General features: G+C 47.3%; 2 protein-coding genes across 3 annotated transcripts; both read left to right on the forward strand.

Annotated features, from left to right (window-relative positions):
- Positions 1-2,269: 2,269 nt before the first annotated feature.
- ano5a (anoctamin 5a) lies at positions 2,270-23,410 on the forward strand. Of its 2 annotated transcripts, XM_056597861.1 has the most exons (22): positions 2,270-2,570; positions 4,881-4,948; positions 5,630-5,758; positions 6,144-6,185; positions 9,288-9,395; positions 9,820-9,888; positions 11,144-11,428; positions 12,740-12,850; positions 13,034-13,149; positions 13,426-13,560; positions 13,927-14,032; positions 14,130-14,190; positions 14,644-14,795; positions 15,593-15,667; positions 16,101-16,329; positions 16,842-17,011; positions 17,204-17,301; positions 17,435-17,565; positions 17,735-17,940; positions 18,205-18,404; positions 19,166-19,271; positions 20,909-23,410. In XM_056597861.1, exons 1-22 carry the CDS (start codon positions 2,501-2,503, stop codon positions 21,137-21,139), a joined length of 2,898 nt encoding a protein of 965 aa, XP_056453836.1. In that variant the 5' UTR covers positions 2,270-2,500; the 3' UTR covers positions 21,140-23,410. The 2 variants fall into 2 exon arrangements, with proteins under 2 accessions (XP_056453836.1, XP_056453837.1); XM_056597862.1 differs by lacking the exons at positions 5,630-5,758; positions 6,144-6,185 and having other exon boundaries at positions 20,909-23,405.
- LOC130389781 (P2Y purinoceptor 3-like) lies at positions 23,240-25,158 on the forward strand. Its single transcript, XM_056599719.1, has 2 exons — positions 23,240-23,260; positions 24,088-25,158. Exons 1-2 carry the CDS (start codon positions 23,240-23,242, stop codon positions 25,156-25,158), a joined length of 1,092 nt encoding a protein of 363 aa, XP_056455694.1.
- Positions 25,159-25,426: the final 268 nt, after the last annotated feature.

Raw genomic sequence — 25,426 nt, forward strand, 5'->3', positions numbered from 1 at the left:
GCAGAAAAAAAGTGAAAAGAAGAACGGTGACGACAAAAAGAGACAACTGCAAGGTCATTTTTTGTTGAATAATAATTGTAGGCCAATGCAGCGGCTACTATGGATGTTTATTAATTGACTTCTTTTTCGTCATTATTAAGCTATATCATCTTAACTCATCTTATTTGCAAGATGCTTTTTTCAAGATTTTGTCACAAAAGACTAACTTAAGACCCTTTAAAAAGCAACTTTATTGAAGATGTTTTAATACTAAAGGTTGCAAGCCACCTAGTGGACTAAACAGTTTGTGCTGTTTTAAAATGTCAGACAGTAAAGTAAAAGTAGAAATGTGGTTAGTGTGTAAGCTTTACTTTGACTGTTTCAGTGAGTATACTTAACTAATTGCGGCTCATCATGTTCAATCGTAAGGTTTATGAATGCACACAGTTGCTTGCTCTTTGTTTCAAAACTACTCGCAAAGCAGGGCCGCAAAGCAGGGCCCAAAAATATCCTACTTAGGGCCCCTAGGTGTACACGGCCCTGCTTCTACAGGATCACCTTAAACTGGAATCCTAAATCAACATGAACAATTACAAATGCAGGATTAAGGACTATTTAACCACAAACTGTAAATGTCCGGATACTGAGCACTGACTTACTGACAAATGGAATTTATGCTTTACTGTGATTTGTGTTATTGTGTTTTGTGTCTGGTATTGTGCTTTAAATGTATGTTTGTTTTTTAATGTTAAACGTGATACTTTTATGTTAAGGCTGCCTTCTTGGCTCGGACTCTAAATCTCAATTGGAAAATCTCCTGGTAAAGTATACATATTGACAATTAACTAGTAGGTATGATAATACTAACTACTTGAATCAATAACAAATATAAATATATTGTATAGTAATCACAATGTAGGCTATAGCCATAAAATGTCATCCCGAGTCTGTATATAGAACACACCATACTCATAATATGTCATCTGTATATAGCTTAACAATAACAGTGAGGTTGATGGTAGTACACTCACACTACACCAAGTACCAACTGGGCCTGTACTTGAGCCAGTGCCCTGAGAGTCCATCACACCCTTCACACAGGATCCATGTTCTCTGGGTTGATGTAAGTAGAAGGGAAAGCACATGGGTGCTGCTTGTGTTCCACCTTGTTATTAGCCATGTCTCCGCTCCCCTCACAGACTCCCCCACGGCAGTGCACACCTACAGGCCCACATGCCCAGAAGCCTGGCACGTAATATAAGGCTGCACAGGCAAACGCGGTCAAGAGAAATGAGCAGCTGTATTTCTGCCCTGCGCCACACCCCGTGAAGAGAGATACATAATTACAACCAGGGCCTCACTACGTAAACCACTTGAGGGAAACAGGAGGCACTCGCTGCCTGGGACACTAAATATATCCCGGCTGAGACGATGGGCAGGAAAGAGGTGGTTGGAAAATGTGAAGGAAAGGTAATACAGTAAACCAAGACCCCCCCTGAGTCTCGTGTGAGCCAGCTGACAGTGGCAGTTGAGGACATTTCCACCTAGAACAGACCTGGCATGGTTCTGTTCAGGTACTCACAGGGCATGGGGGTATCTGTGGCCTATTGGTTAAGGAGTTGGATCGGGTAACCGGAGGGTGGCTAGTTCGAATCTCAACCAGTTGGTAAAATTTGGAGGGGGGAGTAGTTGTGCAGAACTCTCCTACATCCTCATCCAAGGATGATTTGGACGGGGGGAGAAGTTGTGCAGAACTCTCCTACGTCCCGCTCCTACGCGGTCCCTTGAGCAATGCACCTGAAAAAAACACCTGCTTCCAGTTCACTGCACTCCCCAACCCAGCCTAAGACCACCAACCAGAGCATCACTCCACCTGAGAGCAGGAGCGAATCCAAGCTCCACCTCAGAATATCTGTCTCATGCCTGATCAATAAACACTGTCCCTGCTCCCTATCATCCAAGAAGGGCAGAAATACATCATAAATTATAGCACAACATTTTCAGAAATGTTGAAATGTTGCATGGATTGACTCACAAGTATTTGCTACAGCTCAAAAATATGGATTTATACTGTAGACTGATATTACAAATAAAAACTGCTTAGCTAATCGTCTTTAAAAATATAAAATATGCAACTAAATAACATTTTAAATTGTTAAAATATTATGATATATTGTGACAAAACAAAACCACAAATGGAACTTGGAACCTGGAACCCTTACATCTCAAGATGTAACGAAGGCTGTGTGTTCTCCGCCCCTCAGTGACGAAGGAGAGTGGTGCAGTCCGGACTGAGCACTGGGCGTCACTGGCACGGTGGTGGAGCTTATAGTGAACACTAGGGTACTCGGGAGGAGTGTTGCCAAGTGACCGTGATATTTGCACCCCATCGTGTCCTTGGAAGACACGAATTACTTTGGGACTTTTCTACCCCCTGTGGAGGTGTTGGGAGGTTGAGGAGAGAAACCAGGCTGACCAAGAGCCTCCAGCGCGCCGCGCGTCACCTTGGCGTCTCCGCACCATGAACCGAATAACGGGGAGGACGGGTGACCAAAGTTTAATTGAGATGAGTCCCTCCGATTCTTTTAACGGTGAGTTGGCATTCTAGAAATACTCTCTATGTTGCTTGCTTCAATAATTCAGCAAATATACTTATAAAAAGCGATAGTTAAAATAGCCCAACTGGTTGGCTCATTAGTCGCCTCCGGTAGCGTTATAAGTTAAGGCTTACAGTTGAATTATTGTTGTATTAATAGCCCACTTCTATACTTTTCCCTAAGGAAGATTTGCGCGTTAAATATATAATAGATAGGCCTATATTGGAAGCCAAGGCTTTTCTGAGTCACATGTTGCGGGACTCAAGTGGAAAACCCCGGTCAGTGGAGGGGGCTCCGGGGGGCTCCAGCAACCCGTCGTCAGGCTCAGAGAGGCGGAATCAGAACACAAAGCTACCGCTGCCTTATATGGATCGACTGGAAAGTAGTCTAAGCGCCACTGGCTTCTCCAGCAAACAGCTTTTATCTTATTAAATTATCTTTCAAATTAAAACAGTGAAAAGAAAATACAAATTCAAGCCCTAGGAATAGCCTATTTTATATAAAGGGAATCGGTTTTAACACAACAGATTTCAGTCCAACAGACTGGAAAGCAGGCAGGCGCTGTGGGACATAGGTAATGAGGTAATACAGCGTTTAGCTTAGCTTTGAGTTGGGCTTTTAGTCTAAACTAATTCAAACTGAGATTCAGACACACCACACCTCTCAAACTACAGTAAATGTGTATCTCTCCCTCTCATTGACCATTCACTGCCATACAAAGATGTTTGTTTATACTTTATTTGAAAAAAGTTTAAATCATAAGCACTATTATGATGCTATCCGTCCGTATCTACTCGCCCCTTTATTTATCCCCTTTAACTTCCCATCATAATCGTCCTCTGTACTTTCGCTTCCTGTCACAGGAAGGCAGTGCTAAGTGAAACCTGAGACAACTCGACGCCCGAATCGATCCCTATTTAACTAGCTCAAGTCAGGCTGTAAAACTCAGGGCTACCTGCAAAACAAAAGCAGTGTGATGTAGCACGCGAACCATCGGTCATCAGCTGTTTTTCTTATGCTCAAATCTGTTGGGTTGCTACGGACAACGGGAGTCCCACCTGGCCCTATGGCCTTCTGCAGATTGATCAGCTGCCGTCCTGTGGACAAAGGCTCCTCTGTATCTGTGACCAAAGTCTTACTGCGGGCCCGCTCCTCATCAACTTCACTAATCTACTCACACAAGAAGCTTTCTCACTTACTGTGCTAGGCTATTGCCACATGTTGGGGTCCAATCCTTATGGTGCCACTGTAACTGGGTACATTATTTATTCATCATATCATATTTCATATTTATGTTTTGAATATGACTCCAAAGCATGCAATGCTATATGGTACTTGTACTATACATCTGCTGTATGTATTCAGCATTGTGTTTATCAAGGTTGTGCTTTGCCTGTATATTGCAGGAAACACTTAAAGGAAGCCATTATTCGTTTTGAATAAAGAAATGATCTGCTTTTGTTTCCACTGTGTTTTGCACGGTCAATATGTTTTTTTGGTAGCAGTGTAAATATGCTCTTTGCTGCCTTACACTGCAGTGTAAATATGCTCTTTGCTGCCTTACACTGGTCATTAATTAGAGCCACTGCTGCTCTATGTGCACATGTTAAGCGACTATAGTCTGGCCCAGTGGAATTGTATGGTGTGAGGCTGGCATGTTTGATCTCCCTTTGTGCGTCACGGTCGTTTGTTGATGCTATGACAGACAACTTGACAGCCTTGTTCCCTGAATGTATTGTGGGGCATTCTACTTAAGCAACTCCACACTTTTATTATGGTAAATTTGAATGGTCGCTCAGATTTCAATGGTAAATGTTGAAATTAGAAGGAGTCGTTTTTTTTAATATATTTTCCAGCCTTTTAATAATGTCTTGTGATAGTTTTTCTCATCAAACTCTCTTTCTTAAGTTGTCTTAGGCTGAGTTATCTTACCCTAGGGCCTCTTTCTTAAGTTTTCTAAGGCTAACCCTAGTGAGTCTTTTTTAAGTGGTCGAAGGCTTTACTTTACTTCTTTACTACTACTACTACTACTACTTTACTTGCGCGAGTGACTCTTTCTTAGGTTGTCTAAGGCTAAATTATCTAACCCTAGTGATAGACGGCACCATTTGGTCACATGTCAACACTGGTCTTATCTTTGATCCCTGGCAGCTGTTGATTTGCTGAAGACAACCTTTGTTTGTTTCATGGTTATGTCCTAGTTTTCATATCTAGTTTGGCTTGAATAGTTTGTCCCCCTTGCCTTTAAAATGTTTATTATCTTATTCAGATGAGTCATTCATAATGCATGTGTTTGTCTTGCAGATGAGAGCAATGGCCCCCACAACCCCTACACATCTGCCTCAGGATCCTCCCAGCTGGGGCAACAAGGGGTAACTACACACAACCACAGGCCCTTACATTGACACAGTCACATGATGCCAAAAAATAAACTTCCACTCTGCTGATTAATAGAGCAATATATGAATCATACTTTAAGACATTGTCTTCACTTTGAGTGCTTCTACTTTCAGTAAAAGTTAGTTGTAGATTCAATTTGTAAATTGCATCAGGAATCACCAATATCGTGCCGACAAAAAGTTTTGATTCCAGGAACACCACATAAATGTGGACTTTGAATTTCCGATTTCCAGTGACTGACCTCTTCCTAAGCTGTTCGCCGAAAGTACAATCACTACCCAAGACAAGAGCTTCCTGTTTTGGTCCTCACTATCTTCCCTTGTGTCTTAGCAACCAGGATTATATTTTTGGATGTCCAATGGCAGGAAGCTCTCAGTCAAACTGCTGTCATTGGGCAGAATGAATCAGGCTGACAAGAAGTGTGTTTATATCCCACATATCCAACGTATCCCTCCACTGCTAACTTCATGAACGTGACATCGCTTTCTACATACTATTGTTGAAGGCTCTTGAATCCCAGGCTGGTTCCGCTCAGTCCAACTGCTACGCAACAGGAAACAACACGGGAAACAACCTCCCAACTGTCCCTAGTGTCTCCCCCATGAACAATAACCCTGTCCTCTTCTGCTCTCCTGGTGCCTCAAACCAATAAGCTCCCTGCTGTGTGTGTGGAGTCGTGTGAGTCCCTGAACGGCAGCCAGTTCTCCCTGGCCCCCTCAGACCACAGCGACAGCCCCCAGTCCCAGCCCCTCAGCCTGGAGCGCATCAACACCCTGACGGGGGTAAGGCGCATGCACGGGCATGCGCTGTGTGGCCTGTCTGTGTCTCACCGGTCGGTGTGTCATCCATAGTCCTTAGTCCCTTGCCCTCCTTTGGTTCTTGTCACCATATGTTGGTTCTGTAAACTGTACACAAATGCAGTGGGGCGTCATCGGGTTAACCGCTGTCTGGGCTTCGTCTCTTAACGTTGCCGCTAGAAGCCAGCGGTCGTGTGGGTGAAGTTTATTAACTTGGCGACACGGTCCCGGCCTTGTTGCTTGTGTACGTGTATTTGTCTGCAACAAGAGTTTTCCCAGAGTCTGGATGAATGTGGGACTGGATGTGGTGGGCCACTGTGTGGGTGGGTAGGGCATACTCCCTCACTGTCCCTTACTGTTTCTTCTGCAGAGCTGGAGAAAGCGGGCACTTTTCCTCAAGTTTCGCGCACGGGTACGGCAGGGTAAACCAGGCCTGTGGTGTGGTGTTAGCTACTGCTGTGCATATGCCTGCCCCCCTGTCTGACAGCCTCTGATTTATGTAGAAGCCAAATTAAAGGAAAGATCTAGAGAGATATTTTTCCAATTCTGTTGGAGGATTACTTTATTACAAAAACGACACACACGTTCGTCAAGTGTTAGCATAAGCATGTTGTTTTCTCTGGTTAGTGGAAACATGTGGGCATGAGATACAGAAGGTGTTGCATTAGAATGGAAAGCAGCTTGCTTGGTTCTCACCTGCGATCGTGTCTCTGTGACTGAGCAGGAGGCGAACACCAGAGGTGTAAAATATAATTGGATGAGGACCGGCAAACACAAACTATTGTGGAAGTCACGGCTGTAACTGTGCAGTGGTTGTGTGTGTGCATGCTTCTGTGTAAATGCAGAGTCTTAACATGTGGGAAGGAGGCATGTAGCCTTCGGCTGAACTTGGACTGTCGTTAAATGAACACGCATTTTGACTTTGAAGGTTTTCTAAATAAAAGCCTGGTTATTTCGTCATTTAAAGCTTCTAATTTAGGTCCCAAAAAACGCCTAAGAATGCCAAATGACTGCCAGCCGACTGGGTCACAGACCAGTAGGTCGAGTCGTTTATGGCTGTGCTTTTTTAGCTCATTCAAGCTAATCATGAGAGTTGGATGAGAAATGTTAATAAATGTAAAGTAAAGGGAAACATTTCATGTTTCAAAATGTTTGGTCAAATGCTTCAGAAAGGGGATGCATTTACTTGAAAGCTGAACAAGCCAATCCCCATTACATCGGTCGTGTTTCAGAAAGTGAACCCTGGCTTATCGTCCATGTGAACTGTCAGCCACCCTCCTCTAGGGCGTGGCTTCCTGTACGTCTTTCCCCTTTCCCTTCGCCGACCCCAAAATAACATCCTCAAATCAGCGTTCCTCTTTGATCTCCACCCCGCCCCAGCTCTCCTCTCACCCCCATCCCCTCATCTCGTTCTCGGTTGTGAACCCCTCAAACTAGATGAGAGATGTTCATGTACATCGCCCAATACACACCCACTACTTTGGGGTTAGCTGATTGATGTACGGACGTCCCTGGCCTGCGCGGGCCGCACCTCGCGGGGCCGGGGCAGGTCCCAGGAGCTGCAGGGATCCCGTAAGGGAGAGCTATAATTACCCTAAATTAGAGAGAGGCCGGGGCGAGGGCCCAGTAGGAGACAGCAGCTACCATGCCATGTTCAACATGGCTCCCGGTGTTCTGGGGGACACTTTTAGCTCTCTTTCTGTAGTTAGAGGCCTGGTATGATTTGGGATCAGGGATGTATAAAGAGGCCACACGCGTCTGCTCAAAGACCCCCTTTCCCGTTAAACATGGGCGGAGTGGGAGCTGTCGGATTCAGAACATAATTGTAAGCTGCTTCTTGGTGACTCTTAAAGCGTACTGTATGGAACATGCAGGCTGGGAGGGCTGTGTCGGAGTGGTTCTAGATTTACTCAAAGGTTTATGCAGTGATTTCTTTTTTTAAAGTTATCAGTGATCAGTAAATGATCTGTTTCCATGTTCCTGAGTCCCTTTCTTATCATCTTCATCCGTAGTTTTGCTTATTCACTTGTCTCTCGTGCTGTACTGAGGACACAACAGAGAGAGGTATTTGATTCTGTCACAATTTATAGGTTATCTGATTTGGATCTCAGGTTGCATGGAGATATAATATTCCCTGGGGGGAGAATGAGCTCGTGAATTGGCTAAGGTTGGCAGGGGCTATGCTAGCAGTATGCTGATGTCATCTCTAGATGCTCACCCCTCTCTCTCTCTCTGTCTCTCGTTTATTTATTTGTGAGTCTCTCTCTCCCTCTCTACCTTAACTCTCTCTCTCTTCTTAACCAGATTGCTAAGCAAGTGAGGGATGTCAGAGAAATGGATGGAGCGTGTCGAGCTAGGAGATGAAGAGAAAGAGAGAGTGAGAGGGAGAGGGAGAGAGGGCAGAGGAGAAGGGCTTGACCAAACTCCCTGGAGAGAGAGAGCGAGGCAATAGGTATCCGGCCACTCTGCAGACGCGCTGTCACACACACTCACACACACAGAGGGAGTTGGCGATGGAGGTAAAGTGCTCTTCTTTATCCTTCCCCTTCCCCCTCTGCATAGAGTAAAGCCTTACTCATTGTGAGTACTTACACCCAGTAAGGCTGGAGCCTTAGTCTCTGGCCATCTCAAAGATCATTCTAGGGCTGCATTCCGGTCTAGTTAGCCACTGTAGCCAGCGAAGGCATTCCTGTCCACGTTGCAGTCGTTATTTTTAGTCCTTGGCAGAACAGCTGTACCGGCCAGTGGCCCCAGACGGTCGCCTCTTCTGCTCTCCGTTGTTCCCTGAAAACACTCCTTTGCTAGACGTGCTCCCACCGCAGTGGGTCGGCCTGGCTGGAGAGGCACATGGCGAGGAGAGGGGGGGGCGGACAATTCAAATGTCTTTGTGTAAACAACAACATTGATTCCAGATAGTGGTGGAAAGCGAGCCGAGCAGAAAGAGGTGGGAGTGGGAGTTGGATGCGCCCTGTCGGGTGCTTTTAGTAATTGAGTGTAGGTGGGAGTCCATGACGTCATCACGACGTGTGCCCATCCCCTTGTTATGGTTCCCTGCTCCCTTATCTATCGCACGCTGCCCACCTAGCTTCATCCTGTGCCTCGTACTCCCTGCAATGAACACCACCTCTCTGGTTGCCACTGCTGAGATGTCAGCCTGGTAGTGTGGCGTATTTAAATTAGCTTGAGCTTTGTCAAAGCAAAATGGCCCTGGGCTGTCCTCGGATTAAAGCATTTGCATCGCATGGAATACAGTTTGAATACTTACAGTGAAACCAATGTCCTGACCTCAACACATCAGTTCATGTGTGTTTGTGCAGGATATGTTCCCTAACAACAATTTTTTATGGTCCGTATCATGGCCCACGTCGCATGTGTTGTGCTATCAGCCGATGGCAGGAGAATGGCGTGGTTTGAGTGCCGTGTTCATTTGATTTGAGGGCCATCTTGAGAGCAAGGGTAATCATCTTTTTATGGGTTGACATGTTGTCGCCTGGTCTGTTTTTCCATCTCCTAGATTGATAAGAGCACGCAGAGTAAAGACTCTGTGTTCTTCCGGGACGGAGTGCGGAGGATTGACTTCATCCTGTCGTACGTGGACGATAAAGATGGAGAAAGGAAGCAGGTGAGGAATGGAAATGCACTTTAATAATGAACGTTAATAATGTTCATTAATAATCTCTTCCAGTTATTTCAGTAGGTGTAATAGAACGGCCTCAGGCTATGTCTGGGTTTGGGGTTGTAAATGAACACTGTTTGTATAGCTCTGTTGTATTGGCCCCGCTGCCCTCCCCTTGGCCACAGCTCTCCACACCCAGAGATCCTCTCACCCAGGTGCCAGAGCTGCATGGTGGGCCTCAGCCACCAGGCAGCTCTTGTTGATTCCTTCAGACACACACTTACCACATCCACAGACAGTCTCTCGCTCCACAACTCACTGTTTCCACAGGAGATGCTCACCTCATAGGTTTGCAGCATGAGTCCCAGTGCTTTGTTGGCAGAAACAGTCTGGATTTTTCAACAATATGTGTATGTTTATTCCTCTGCAGGAAAGGAGAAGGGAGTATGAGGCCAACCTGCAGAAGGCTGGCCTTGAGCTGGAGACTGAGGACAAATCGGTGAGGAGCTCCCCTGTACTGTTGTGTCTTCTCATTGGAATGCGCATTCTCATTGGAATGCGCATTCCTAGGACGTTGTTGTTCTGGTTTCTCTGTTTGTATTAAAATACTAGCTGTTGCCTTCTTATGGGATGGTACAAAACACAAACTGTACAACCCTGGACAACCTCTTAAAGGTCCCATGTCATGAAAATCACTTTATGGTTTTCTTTAAGACAGATTTCTTTAGGGTTTTCTAACATTAATATGAGTTCCCCTAGCCTGCCTATGGTCCCGCAGTGGCTAGAAATGGCGTAATGGTGTAAATCGATGGTGTAAATCTAGCACTGTATCCTGCTCCGCCTTTGAGAAAATTAAAGGTCAGACGCACAGATTTGGAATTTGGCCCCATATGTTGTCAAAAGGGGCCAGGTTACCCCTTTCTCTGCTTTGCCCGCCCAGAGAATTTGGCCCGACAATGAGCTACGACAGTACGAGAGCCACATGTGTGTGTGTGAATACACACACTGTAACGAAAGTGTTGTACACTTCTTTATTATTTGGATAACACCAACCTTCTTCTGTTGGTGTTATGGCGCATGGTGAAAAGACTAGACTGCGTCGGATTCTCTGAGGTCTCTGGTACTTCCAAAACGAGACTCGTAGTGGGGGTTGTCTCGGCCATGGTTGAGAAGGAATTGGGGGAAAGGAACTTTGGCTTTGACACCCTGAAGTCCAGATTGAACTGCAACATGGAGGAGAAAGGGATTATCTTTTTGATCCGGAGGCGCACACAGCTTTGGGAAAGCTCATTGTGTGACTGGCTCGTAGTGGCTGTAATTCTGCACCACGGCTGAATTTCTTGACCGTCTTCAAGTTCTGTATTAGGGACCCACTAACACCTATATAAAAGCATCCATAAAGTAGCATGCCATGGGACCTTTAAACCAACACATTGTGTTGGATGGGGAGGACAGCTTGACCTGATTTAGCTCCTGGTACTTTATGAACTGTAGCTGAACTAACCACCTGTGGGTTGATTAAAGATCATCTAACAATGACTGATAATCAGTGAATCATCATTTACTCTACAAAGCCCTGTGCACATGATCCAACTGCTGTACCTCCTCCTTCCTCTCTCTCTGTCTCTCCCTCTCTCTCTCTCTCTCTCTCTCTCTCTCTCTCTCTCTCTCTCTCTCTCTCTCTCTCTCTCTCTCTCTCTCTCTCTCTCCCTCCCTCCCTCCCTCCCTCCCTCCCTCCCTCCCTCCCTCGGCAGGAGTCGGACGACGGGAAGACCTTCTTCCTGAAGATCCACGCTCCCTGGGAGGTGCTGGCCACCTATGCCGATGTGCTAAAGATCAAGGTTCCCTTCAAGGCCAACGACATCCCGGACCACAGCCAGATCCCTATGAACTGGCTGTCCACGCCGTTCCGCCTGCCCGACCTCGTCATGCACCCTGAGCCCGACTACTTCACCGCGCCCTTCGACAAGGATAAGGCCGACTTCTTCCTCATCGACGACAAGGACACCTTCTTCTCCCCATCGACCCGCAACAGAATAGTGAGCGCCCCTCCCCCGTCTGACCCCCGGTCCACTCTGTGGTCCTTGAGACAGGGATATCCACTGCCGCTCAACTAGTTTGATCATATTAATAAAACCACTTTTTATACAATTATAATATCATAATAATAGTTTTATAGAACAAACTACTTTTTTCAGCTTGATTTTTTATGACTTTTCCTAAATCTATGGGGTAAACATGGCAAACAGGAAAATAACAAATAGTCCTGTACACTTTTTGTAGACATCGGTGCTGCTGTTGACCGCTAGCACCCCTAGCATACCCTAATTCCTATCTAGTTTTTGTTGTGTTGGATGATACCAAGGGCTCCTACAGGTTCATTTCTGTGTGTGTGTGTGTGTGTGTGTGTGTGTGTGTGTGTGTGTGTGTGTGTGTGTGTGTGTGTGTGTGTGTGTGTGTGTGTGTGTGTGTGTGTGTGTGTGTGTGTGTGTGTGTGTGTGTGTGTGTGTGTGTGTGTGTGTGTGATCCCCAGTTACAAGACAGGGTAAACTGACTGCATCTAAATGGTTCCGGGCCTCACCAGATATGCTAGCAGCAGTCATATACAAGACAATCTGCATTTTAACCATATAATATTAATATAATAATAAAATATAATAATATTTGAATATCAACATAAAGCCCTAGCAACAACAAAACATAATATGTTTTTCATTTTAGGTCAATGAATGATATTGTACAGTGATTTGCATATTTCTCAATAGTCAAATACAATTAATACTTTATGCATAAGGGGAGGTTGGGGGCAGTCATGTATTATTGACTGGGCTATAATGATGGTCAGTAGAAAGGCAGAATGAAGCTGAGAGAGAAACTTGGTTAAGACTTTCAAAGCTGTATGTTTATTTGAACATAATAGGAGAGTTAACTGGAAACAAAATGTTTTGGGAATTCATATTTAAACTAGAAAATGTCATGAATACTTGGCCTTACTATAGTTCATCCCAAAGACTATAGTTGATCCGAAATTGTCCTTGGAGAACAATTGACCGTATGAATTCGACATCCTGTCCCTCATACCAACAACTCCTCCTCCTCCCTCCCCCTCCCCCTTCCTCCTCCCCCTCCTCCTCCCCCTCCTCCCCCTCCTCCCCCTCCCCCTCCTCACCTTCCCCCTCCTCCTCCCCCAACCTCCCCCTCCTCCTCCCCCCTCCTCTTCCCCCTCCTCCTCTTCCCCCTCCTCCTCTTCCCCCTCCTCCTCCCTCCTCCTCCTCACCTTCCCCCTCCTCCTCCTTTTCCTCCCTCCTCCCCCTCCCCCCCTCCTCCTCCCCCTCCTCCTCCTCCCCCAGGTCTTCTACATCCTGGCCCGTTGCCCCTACACCACAGAGGACAAGCAGAAGAAGGGCATCAAGCGGCTGCTCAGCAACGGGACCTACTCCTCGGCCTTCCCTCTGCACGACGTAAGCCCGTTACCACGCCGACAACCAATATCATCTGCAGAATCCATGCCCTGAATGCTGTGTTAGGATGACGATGCGGATGATGATGATGGTGATGATGATGACGATGAGGATGATGATGATGATGGCGATGATGATGATGATGATGATGATGATGGCGATGATGTTGTGACCTCTGTGCAGTCCAGATACTATAAGAAGTCGAGGGATCCTAACTGTGAAAGTGAGCGCTTCAGCCTCTACAAGCACTGGGCCACGTTCCTGTGCTTCTTCAAGGAGCAGCCCCTCAACCTCATCCGGTAGATGCCCAACACCACTCACTCGTGCCTGTGTCCTGTTGTTCATGTCCTTATGGCCATTGTTCATTGGGTTGGATATACACTTTCCATAATACTTAAACTCACTCATTATTTTGATGCACATTTTAGCATTGCTGCTTACGGTGGTTTTGGATTATATTTTATTTGCAAAGATGCGGTTGAAGTAAATAAACGGTATTTACACACAATCATTGGTGTTATTAATATTATGTATGAACCAACACCACTAATTGTATTGCTCTCCGCTGTTCACAGGAAGTATTATGGAGAGAAGATCGGGATCTACTTCGCCTGGCTGGGCTTCTACACGGAGATGCTGTCCTTCGCGGCGGTGGTTGGGCTCATCTGCTTCCTGTACGGCCTGATGACCTACGAGGAGAACGAGTGGAGGTCCGTCCCCTGGAGATCCATGTTCACCCCTCAGCTACGGAGCTTCAGCAGTGCAAGACTGTGCTATGTGATCGTGTCTATCTTTAAAACACTGCCTTGTTGTTTTCATATTTTTGTAAAACAATATGATAAAAATGTACATTATGTATATATATACACTGCCCTTCAAACCTTTGCGGTCACCCAGACAATTTCATGTTTTCCATGAAAACTCACACTTTTATACAACAGATTTCAGCTGTGCTAACATAGTCGCACAAGGGTTTTCTAATCCTCAATTAGCCTTTTAACACGTTCATTTCTTAGTGACAACAAACTTTTGAACGGTAGTGTATAATTTCACCTTTGTTACTATTTCCTATGCAGTAAAGAGATATGTGATGAAAACATCGGAGGCCAGATTATTATGTGTCCGCTGTGCGACAAGAAGTGTGGATACTGGAAGCTCAACTCGACATGTAGTTCCTCCTGGGTGAGTCACAGTCCTATTGATACACCAACATAATGTTCCTTTCTTTAAACACTCTTTGACTTTCAATAATCATTACTCTAATGTGCTTCTCTTTCAGCAATCGCACCTATTTGACAACGTAGGGACGGTGTTCTTTGCCATATTCATGGGGATCTGGGGTGAGTAGTCACTCGTGAGGCAGCGTTCTATAGCTGAACAGCGCCACCCAGTGGTCAGGCAATGAAAACGATTAAATTGTACCGTCATAGCCCAACCCTTTTTGTGGCTTGTTGTAACAGCAGGTATTTCGATTATTTAACCTCAAAAGAACTCACAAACAGAGTACAGTAATAATAGTAAAATGTATTAATTCAAAGGCATACTTTTTACGCAGGCCAGATTTTTGCTGTGGAAGTCCTACCCTTTTACGTTGGCCAACTAGATGAATGTATACAGTTTTCATCCCCTTGGGGATATGAAGGCGTTGCACGTGTTGAACAGCTGCAAACATAAAAAACGACTACAATTATATTTATATAAATAATAAAACCTTAATAGTTGATTATATTTGACAATGTGATAAGCGGCCCAAGTAACTGGTCTTGCGGTCTGCCCCCGTTGGCCCCCTGCAGTCACTCTGTTCCTGGAGTTCTGGAAGCGGCGTCAGGCCCGGCTGGAGTACGAGTGGGACCTGGTGGACTTTGAGGAGGAGCAGCAGCAGCTCCAGCTCAGACCGGAGTACGAGACCAAGTGCACCAACAAGCGCCTCAACCACATCACGCAGGTGCTTGTGTTCCCATGGTTACCATGATCCAGACTGCGCTCCGCGCTGAACCTTTGGTCACGTCCTCCTCTGCGCTGGTTGTTGGGGTCCGGAGTTCTAGAGGGGAGAATCCAGGCCGACTCTTCAGTACTGTTTTGTTTAATCAGCGTCGTGGAGGATTTCAGTTTTCTGTATCGTTTATTCACCGGCCTCAAAGGAGCCTCAATCATGGATGTTGGATTTATTATATAATTTCTTAAAATGAAATACCTTATAGACTATGCATCAATTATTTTTAAATGAGCAATTATAAAGGGGTATGGGACCATATCCCACCCCCCCGCTCTAGGAGATGGAGTTAGTTCTTGAGCGGACCACTGCTGATCTAGTGGGCCAGATGCTGCTCTGCTGGGCCAGCATTCTCCTGTGGGTAAGGATGGATCAGCACCCCCTGAATGCTCTGGTCCTGAACAACAGACCTTGCGCCGCAGTGCACCCAACGCTAGTGTGGAGAAAATATAATAACCTAAAGAAGAGCGTTCTGGAAAATACTTCAGAGTCAGAGTGCCCCAGCAGGCCCTGAAGTAGAGCATTCTGGAAAATACTCATATTTGGAATGCTCCAGCAGGCTCTTTGCCCCGCAGTGACCTATTGACCCTGCAGGAGCAAACCTCTTCCCGATCTCGGATCAGGGCTGAACCCTGCTCTGCCTCCGGGGTGAAGCTCTGGTTTCTAAACCTCTTCAGAGTTCTCTTTTCAGCATAACAACCAGTGCAATGGCTCATAACTTCTCCATGCTTTGCTTGGTCGCTCTGTAGGAGATGGAGCCCTACTTACCCGTAACAAGCAAGTGTGCTCGCACGTGCCTGTCTGGAGCCACCGTCCTGTTCTGGGTGAGCATGTGTCTCTATCACCTTTCATGTCATTTCAAGAACAGCTTTTCAGTATCAGCCACCAAATATGATGTGAACAAACATCGTTATCCCCATCACAGTGCACTATGGTCCCTGTGACTATTAGAATTTAAAATATTGAAATATCATATTAACATACAGTATGTTAAAACTAGATTAACAGATGTATGAATTGGTGCTCAGGGAGTTTATGTGGTTTCTGACCGCATGACCCTAATCTAATGTGTTCCAGTTGGCATTAAACCAGTGTGCGTGTGTGTATGTGTGCATGTGACACATGCATGCAGCACATATGATAACACCAAAGAAGAGCCGGCCTCCCACTGATGCTCTTCTTCTGCGCCACAGACCTACTGAGTTCCTCACGTCTCCCCCGTCCCCGTCCACCTCCCACCCCCCCGCCGATCCCCAGATCTCGCTCATCATCGCCTGCATCATCGGGGTGATCGCCTACCGCCTGGCGGTGTACGCGGCCTTCGCCAGCATCATGAAGGACAGCCCCACCAACAACCTGCACATGGTGGGCTCCCTCATCACGCCGCAGCTCGCCACCTCCGTCACCGCCTCCTGCATCAACTTCGTCATCATCATGATCCTCAACCTCATGTACGAGCGGGTGGCCATCTGGATCACCGACATGGGTGAGGGGGCCCGTTGAGACCGGGGACGGCAGTAGCTCAGGAGGTAGAGCGGCTTGGCTGGTAACCGGAAGGTCGCTATTTAGATCCCCGGCACCTCCTAGCTCCTAGAGTGTCGAGGTGTCCTCCAGCCTCACCCTGACTGTTCCTGACGAGCTGGCTGTCACCCTGCGTGGTTCTCTCCGCCGTCGGTGTGTTAATGTGTGAATGTATGGTTGTAAGTCGCTTTGGATGTTAATGTTAATGTCCCCTCAATGTTAATGTAAATCTGAGACTGTTCACTTTCTTTATCATATTTTGGAATTTATTTTAGTTTTTTATGTGCTCTAGCAATAAAAATGTACATCATGTACATGTGCAAAAATAAAGCTCTTTGATTTAATGAAATGTAATTGACGGAGCGAAAGATGTGAAGGGAAATGCTTCCGCTTCAGTGCGGTTCTCCAGTAGTTCAGGAGTGACAGAGTCGCATTCTGCCGCTGGTCATTTACCTGTTGTCTTGATGTGCGTCGCAGAGATCCCCAAGACCCACCTGGAGTACGAGAACAAGCTAACGGTGAAGATGTTCCTCTTCCAATTCGTCAACTACTACTCGTCCTGCTTCTACGTGGCTTTCTTCAAGGGCAAGTTTGTGGGCCACCCTGGAGATTATGTCTACATGTTCGGCAAGCTGAGAAATGAAGAGGTATCTATCTAATCTACCTGTCTGTTTGTCTGTCTATCTGCCTATCTGTCTTTCAGTCTGTCTGTCTGTCTGCTGTATCCATCTATGTCTGTCTGACTCTCTGTGTCTCTGTGTCTCGCTTTCTGGGCTCTTATTACATTTTGCTCGTCACACAAGGTATTGTAACGGTACTGCCCCCCGGTGTGTTTGCAGTGCGACCCAGGTGGCTGTCTGATCGAGCTGACCACACAACTCGTTATCGTGATGACCGGGAAACAGGTGTGGGGCAACATCCAGGAAGCCCTGGTCCCGTAAGTACCGCCTCTGTCCTCCACATCCTCCCTCACTGTGTGCAGGCATCCCCTCCCTGCCTAGACCGCCCCCTAGTGGCGGACACTGGAAGGCATGGATTGGATCCGTCTATGGGTGTGTGTCGCCCTGCAGGTGGCTGATGAACTGGTGGGGCAGCCGCAAGGCTCGTAACCACCCGGAGAGCCTGTACTGCCGCTGGGAGCAGGACCACGACCTGCAGGGCTTCGGCCAGCTGGGGCTGTTCTATGAGTACCTGGAGATGGGTGAGCGTTCACAAGCCGCCACGTCACGGCCCCTCCCGCTAGGGGTCGTAGTGTGTTGATGTACAGAACAGAGAGGAAGGGAGTGTTCGATATGGTTGAACATAGACCCCCACTTTGTCTTGTCTAATCTCTCTCTCTCTCTCTCTCTCTCTCTCTCTCTCTCTCATAGTGATCCAGTTTGGGTTCATCACTCTGTTTGTGGCCTCCTTCCCACTCGCCCCCCTGCTGGCGTTGTTCAACAACATCATTGAGGTGCGCGTGGACGCGTGGAAGTTCACCACCCAGTTCAGGAGGCCCGTGGCGTCCAAGGCCCACAGCATCGGGGCATGGCAAGAGATCCTCAACGGGGTGGCGGTCCTGTCCGTGGTCACCAACGTGAGGAGACTCTCTCTGTAGTAACCTATCTGCTGCTCGGTGTTAGTGCGAGCAGTCATTCTCTGATGTTGTTCTCTAAGCTGTCGATGCAGCTGTCATAATATTACCAAAGAATCTGAGGACATCCAATAAGACCCCAGCAGGCGAAAGGTTAACCCTGGTCCATCCGGTCTTCGACCGGAGCTTATGATGACATGTCCCCAGGTTCATCCTGATGCTCACCCTTCACCCTCTGCCTGCTCTTCTCTCACCCTCTCACCTCAGGCGTTCATCGTGGCTTTCACCTCGGACATGATCCCTCGGCTGGTGTACATGTACGCCTACCAGACAAACGGGCAGCTGAGCATGAAGGGCTACATCAACGACAGCCTCTCTATCTTCAGCATCGACCAGATCCCCGCGGAAAGCCGGCCAGAGCCAGGGGAGAACCCCGCCTGGTTCAACAGCTCCATCACCACCTGCAGGTGGGCGGGGTGGGGGGGGGATGGCGATGCATATGTGTGTGTATGTGTGTGCATGTTCGTGTGGGTTGGTGTGGGTGTTGGGGTGGGGGTGCGCGTGTGTGTGTGTGTGTGTGTGTGTGTGTGTGTGTGTGTGTGTGTGTGTGTGTGTGTGTGTGTGTGTGTGTGTGTGTGTGTGTGTGTGTGTGTGTGTTAGGGTGTGTGTGTGTGTGTGTGTGTGTGTGTGTGTGTGTGTGTGTGTGTGTGTCATCGTGTATGGGTGTGGGTGTCTGTCGATGTGGCTGGTGGGGGATGGGGGTGCATGTGTGTGTGTGTGGGGGGGGGTCCCGTGAGTATGTGGGAGGGGGGGGGGGGGTTTGGATGGTGGGGGGGTGGGGTTGCGTTTGTGTGTGTGTGTGGGGCGGGGGGTTTGGCTGGTGGGGGGGCGTGGTGTGTGTGTGTGTGTGTGTGGGTGTGTGTGTGTGTGTGTGTGTGTGTGTGTGTGTGTGTGTGTGTGTGTGTGTTTGCAGGTGAGCTCATGTGTGTAAGCAAAAACATTGCATTGCATATATGCGTGTATGTGTGCGTAAGTCATTCTCCCCTTCACTGATAGCAAAGTTTTACATTTTTAGAATGAACCGTTACAACATCTGCACCAAAGCGCTTATTGAACAAATTAAAGGCATAAAAGGATTCCTGGTGAAATATAAGTGATACAGCGGTGACACGAGGGCGTGTTAGGCTCCAATGCTGCAGGTCCCTCACAGCTGGTTGTGTGTCTCCAGGTACCGAGACTACCGCTACCCCCCCGGCCACGAGCAGGAGTACAAGCACACCATGCAGTTCTGGCACATCCTGGCCGCCAAGCTGGCCTTCATCATCATCATGGAGGTAACCCCGGGCCTTCACTGGCTCCCTCGGTACACAGGGAACACAGTGGTCGTGGTACCACTTCTCCCTCCAACACTATGGTCAACACAGCTATGTTACGCCCAGTAAACACTGAGCAGAGGCAATAGGCCTTCGTCACTCCATCTCTTTCATCCCCCCTCCCTCTCTGTCTTCACTCCCCTGTCCATAAAGGCGCGTTCACACCAAAAATGAAGGCGAGTTGGGAATACATACAAAGTCAATGCAAAGATGCAAATACATGCAAATGTTGGACCAATGGATGAGCGGCGCGAAACAAACAACCTGGTTCACAAGGATGTAACTCGCACGAAAACTTGACAGACCTTGGTTACCACCAGGCTAACCAGCTGAGCGTAGTTTTCACCAGACTAACTAGCCGACTGTGATTTACACCAGGCTAACGTAGGATGACTAGACTTCCCAGTTTTTCCGGGACAGTCCCGATTTTGAGTTGCTTGTCCCGATTCCCGCCCAAGCCTGTCGGGACGCAAAAAATGTCCCGGTTTCCACCAACCACTAAGAAATGTCCCCTTTTGTCCGCGATTACATAGCAAACGTGGTCTTAGTATAGCCCGATCATTGACTAAAAACGACATAGAAACATTGAAGCATCCAGCATATGATTTCAACAATGTGTGCGGGCATAAGCAACAGGGATGGTCGCCGTCGCACAATGGATTGATCATGGAAACCAATGGACGAGCGCTGGGTGGAGAAATTTGCGCATTTCAGATGCAGGGAGATTCCGTGCAAAAACATATGTCGTATTTGTTTGCCGTGTGTCTGCCTGGCACTAATGCTCTTGTTGAGCGGATCTTTCCATAATGAACAATACTTGGACCGACGAGAGAACCCGCATGACCGTTCCAACCTTAAAGGCGTGGCTTGTTACACAGGTCAATTTTTATGACACCTCTGCAATTCCACAACAGCAGGCGATCAGCAAACACTGATTTTGGAGCAAATTCACCACTCAAACAAATATGTGTACGTTTATGAGGGTTTGAATCTACTCTATGAGGTTGAAGTCTCACACACACACACACACACACACACACATACACACACACACACACACACACACACACACACACACACACACACACACACACACACACACACACACACACACACACACACACAGTCCCACACGACACTCCCTCACTGTCTATGTCTTTTCATATTTTCTTATAGATGTGTATATAGGCCAAAATAATAAAGCAGGTCTGTATGTGCAGTGGAAGCTTGTCCAGGCTCTGCAAGTCAGGATGTAGGCTATGAATCTGAACCCATTTTTAGGAAGTGGCCATCCCCAAAATCCACCTTAATAACAGGAAATCACATCTACCAAATCAAATCCCTGACTGCGCCCGACCCACAAATTGAATCACCAGCCGCCACTGGTCCTACGTGTTGAAATATAGCCTAATATCTGCGTCTGTGATCTCACATGCACACGTACTACGGTCATGCGGAAAGTGTCCCGGTTTTAGTTTCAGGAAATCTGGTCACCCTAAGCTAACCGTCTCAGTGTGGTTTACAACAGGCTAACTAGCTGAGCGTGGTCTACACCAGGCTAACCAGCAGACACAGTCACTGTACCCCTCTCTCCTCAGCATGTGGTCTTCCTGGTAAAGTACTTTGTGGCCTGGCTGATCCCGGACGTCCCGTCGGAGGTGAAGGCGCGCGTGAAGCGGGAGCGCTACCTGGTGCAGGAGTACCTCCACAACTACGAGGTGGAGAAGCTCAAGGACCAGCTGACCTGCAACACCTACAACGACTGCACCTGCCCCCCCATGATCTACCCCTCGCTGCCCACCCACGAGGTGCTCTCTGAGTGCCTCTAGCAAACAAGTGTGTGTGTGTGTGTGCGTGTGCGTGTGCGTGTGGTCTCCTCACACCACACCACCACCCCGCACTCACCCTGTTGATTAAAAGAGCCCTGCTAGTAGTGCCTGTACTTTATCATGTTTCAAGGCCACAACTTCACTTTAAGAGCTAGAAGAGTGCAGTAGTTGGGGAGGATTAGGGGTAGAGGTGCAGCCAATGGGCTGAGGGCAACACAGTTTGCATGCATTTGGCTGCCGGCTAGAGCCTCAGTATACTTGACGTTACACTTGGGACGGCGTCCCGATGCTGAGAATTGTTTTTAACTACAAAGGGAATCAAAGATGAAATGCTGTATGACACTGTCAGAGCCAGGGCAGCTTGTTCACTGCTGTTTAACACACACTATTTATTTGCCACTATGAATTGCCACTATCACTAACCAAAGAGCGAAGGGGTCAGTTGACATGATATTGACATATAGGGGGAGAGCAATTTCTTTTTGTTTATTAGTTCTTGTTTTTCCTTTTACGGTTGAGGGAGTATAGTTCTATGCCTTGCTTTGCTACCTGCTTTGTTGTGTCCACACAAGCCTTATCTCAGTGACTTGAAACCAGCGAGGATGGATCACAGTATTATGTTATTATGTATTTCTATGCATCCCGTCAATCCTTCCTCCCTCCTTCCCTCCCACCTTCTCCTCCCTCCCTGCCCTCCATCCACCCTCCTCCCCTCCCCCCTCCCTCCCTCTCTCCCGTCTCAGACTCTCCACCTTATGTGTTGAGTGTGAGCCTGTGCGGGGGGAGTTGCCATGGATTCGGCCCGCCTCTGCCTCTGCCCTCTTACTCCACCCACTGTTCCCAGCAGTGTGTTGCTCTAACCTGTTCAGTGGGCCGGCGCGACCCTGTTGACTGTTGACACCGGGAGGTGTTCCTGGAGATGAGAGACTTGAGCGATGGAGTGAAGGGATCCATTTTTAATGTGCTTCTGTTGACCAATAGCTGGAAGGCTAATGAAAGCCAGCCCCGCTGCATAGTTGGAGGGCTGTTTGTGTTTGGCCAATCAAAGCGCTTCGGTCCTCACCCAGCTGTTTTGTTCTTTTGCCTACGAATCAGATCACCACACCGTCGATGGGATGAGTATGCATTCGCTTTTGATCTATTGTTTTGCACAAAGCACTTAATGAAAAAAGAACAAACGTGGCATAAACACATGTGTGTAATCCCACAATACATATATAGGGCTTTGTAGCATTAGTGTCAAGGTGATCGCATCCCTGGTTTGATTGGGGCAGCTGGGATGCAATAGTAGTGGGATATAGTTAGACCATGCTTTCATTTCTGATGCTTACTTTTGAACGTAGATCGATAACTACACAACAAATAAATAAAAAGCATGTCAAATAGTGAACTCTGTTTCAACATTATATGAAGGATATTCATCATGTATATTATAGGTACATAAGTTATGCAAGACTTTTAATTTAAATGAAAGAACGTTTCATGAGTCCCCCTGTCTGAGAGCCACAGGGAGGTGGTAGCTTTGTGTATTGCTGATCTTCTAAAGTTGGCCTTTTTATACCTTATTCTATTCTTGAATAATGCCTGTCGATGCCTTAATACCTCTTTCACTGTTCTTTGTGATTTATTTAATATATATATAATTTTCTTCCACTCTACAGCTGTGCCTTGCATTTCTTTTCTTGCTAAGCTTGAGTCGTTATACTTATTTCATATATTTACTGTATGGAGAAAAGAAAAACAACAATGTATTAAAAGTTGTGAAGTTGGGGGTTTGTTTCAATTTATTCTCTAATTTTTATACACTGCATTGTGCTACGAATTAGTTCTCCTGTCAAGAATTTACAATCTACAATAAAGAACTAGTTCAAATGTGCTGCGCGTCACTGGGTGTTTTATTAAATCAATTGGATGTTGAAACATAAAGTGGACGGTCAACTGAAATATTTTATTTTCCGCATTCTGCGGTAGCTTTGTTGAGCCTGGCACCACAGAACAGATGGCTGAGCGGGCCGAGATAACTGCTCAGTGTTTGCTCTGGTAGTGGGTGTGTTTCCACCACAACACACTGCATAGTTGCTTCAAACAGGCTCCTCAGACATGGGCAACACTTACAACCAGGTAACTGCTAAGGTATATAGTTCGGTGTTATAGTCAGTTATTACAGTGTCAGATATTACAATGTCTGTTATCAAAGTGTCCGTTTTTTATAGTGTCAGTTATTACAGTCTCAGTTATGTCAGTTATCACGGTGTCAGTTATTATAGTGTCTGTTATTACAGTGTCAGGTATGTCAGTTATGTCAGTTAATGTCAGTTATGTCAGTTATAACCGTGTCAGTTATGTCAGTTATAAACTAGTCATTTATGTCAGTTATAACCGTGTCAGTTATGTCAGTTATAACCTAGTCAGTTATGTCAGTTATTACAGTGTCAGTTATGTCAGTTATTTGTGTCAGTTATTTCAGTGTCAGTTTTTACTGTGTCAGTTATATCAGTTATTAAAGTATCAGTTATTAGTGTCAGTTATTACGTCAGTTATGTCAGTTATTACAGTGTCAGTTATTAGGGTCAGTTATTACAGTGTCAGTTATTTCAGTGTCAGTTACGTCAGTTATGTCAGTTATTACAGTGTCAGGTATTACAGTGTCGGTTATGTCAGATATTAGTGTCAGTTAACAAGAGTCAGTTATTATAGTGTCAGATAATCACTATTTGCATAGGCTCGTATCCGTTATGTATCTTTCTGTGTAGCTGATAGTGTAAAGATTGAGGGTTTTAATTAAGGGCTATAATTACTTTACTAAAGCGCAGACAAACTTAGCAATCTTTATATAAATATACCCAGGGCTGTAGCCAGTGAGTCCAAATCCTTGATCTGTAGAATCAGATGACGTGTCTGAGTAGGTATATGTGCCGTCACCTCACAGGTGAATCCCGTCTTTGTAGCCTCCAGAGACGCCCTTCTGCGACCTGAAGGGCCCTGGACAGGAGGGCCTCGCGGTGATCCAGTTGTACTTGATGCCTGTCATCTTCATCTGCGTCCTGATACTCGGGCTGCCCCTCAACCTGCTCTCCCTGTGGATTTTCTCCCACCGCCTGAAGCGCTGGACGCGCAGCACCGTCCTCATCTTCAACCTTACGCTGGCGGACGCCTCTTGGCTGCTGGCCCTGCCCTTCCTCATCTACTTCCACCTGGACCGCCTCGACTGGACCCTGGGCCCGGACCTGTGCAAGGCCGTGAGGCTGCTCTACCACAACTACTTCTACCTCAGCATCTTCTTCGTTTCCTCCATTAGTCTGGACCGCTACTTGGCCATCGTGCACCCACTGCGCTCCGTGGCGCTGCTGGGCCGCCGGCAGACGGTCCTGCTGTGCGGGGCCGTGTGGCTAGTCACGCTGGCCCTCAGCGTCCCCGTCGCGGGTATGACCATCGTGCAGCCCTGCCCAGGCATCAACCGCAGCGTGTGCACCTTATACATGCTGCTGGACGTGACCAGCGTGAGCTTGCCCTACTCCGTCTTCTGCTCCATCACCGGATTCGTATTCCCGCTGGTTTCCATCTGCTACTGCTGCGTGCGCAGCGTCAACGAGCTGCGCCACCTGCCCTGTCTGCACCGCCCGCACCACAAATGGCGGCGGCTCGTGCGCGTGATGAGTGCGGTGCTGATCATCTTCTCCCTGCTGTACCTGCCCTACCACCTGATCCGCAACGCCACCATCGTGATGCGTGCGGTCTACCCGGACACCCCCGCAGCGTGGCGCACCGCGGACCTGCTGTTCAGCCTGGAGATGTGCGTGTGCAGCTTGAACACATGCATTAACCCGCTGTTCAGCTGCTTCGCGGGGCAGCAGTTCAGGCGGGAACTCCACGACACTTTTCAGACACTTTGGCACCGACGCGCAGACGTCAAGTCAGCGGCGGCCCCCTCGCTGAAAAGTGAACGAGGAGCCGTTACGCGATCACGGTCCCCCGGGGTGAGCGCCGTGGTGCCTCTGGAGATTCTTTCTGCACGGTGACGTCTCGGATGTTGTGTTCTGTGGCGTCGTTTTGAGTTCAGTTTCGGGAATGGAAGTGAACGGAACGGAATTCGAAATGGTTGAATCCAAAAAACGAATGTGTTACGTCCACCTGTACAGGCTATGTAGGAGAAAATCAAATTAACCTCCAAGCCTTTTTGTAGTGGAAAATGCCTTTATTTTGTCAATGGTGCTAGGCCTGTAAATGGTTTCATTCATAATAAATTCTAATTAAAGATGATCGCTCCCAACTATTGGTGGTTATGAG

This window comes from Gadus chalcogrammus, chromosome 9 (assembly GCF_026213295.1).
Source record: "Gadus chalcogrammus isolate NIFS_2021 chromosome 9, NIFS_Gcha_1.0, whole genome shotgun sequence".
NCBI lineage: Eukaryota > Metazoa > Chordata > Actinopteri > Gadiformes > Gadidae > Gadus > Gadus chalcogrammus.

What these genes read in the sequence shown, in the direction of transcription:
- ano5a (XM_056597861.1), top strand. Translation starts at nt 2,501, where the DNA reads ATGAACCGAATAACGGGGAGGACGGGTGACCAAAGTTTAATTGAGATG. An exon ending in TCCTCAAGTTTCGCGCACGG is followed by an intron (nt 6,186 to 9,287) that starts GTACGGCAGGGT and finishes TCCATCTCCTAG; the next exon opens with ATTGATAAGAGCACGCAGAG. An exon ending in TCCTGTCCGTGGTCACCAAC is followed by an intron (nt 17,941 to 18,204) that starts GTGAGGAGACTC and finishes CTCTCACCTCAG; the next exon opens with GCGTTCATCGTGGCTTTCAC.
- LOC130389781 (XM_056599719.1), top strand. Translation starts at nt 23,240, where the DNA reads ATGGGCAACACTTACAACCAG. An exon ending in TGGGCAACACTTACAACCAG is followed by an intron (nt 23,261 to 24,087) that starts GTAACTGCTAAG and finishes CCGTCTTTGTAG; the next exon opens with CCTCCAGAGACGCCCTTCTG.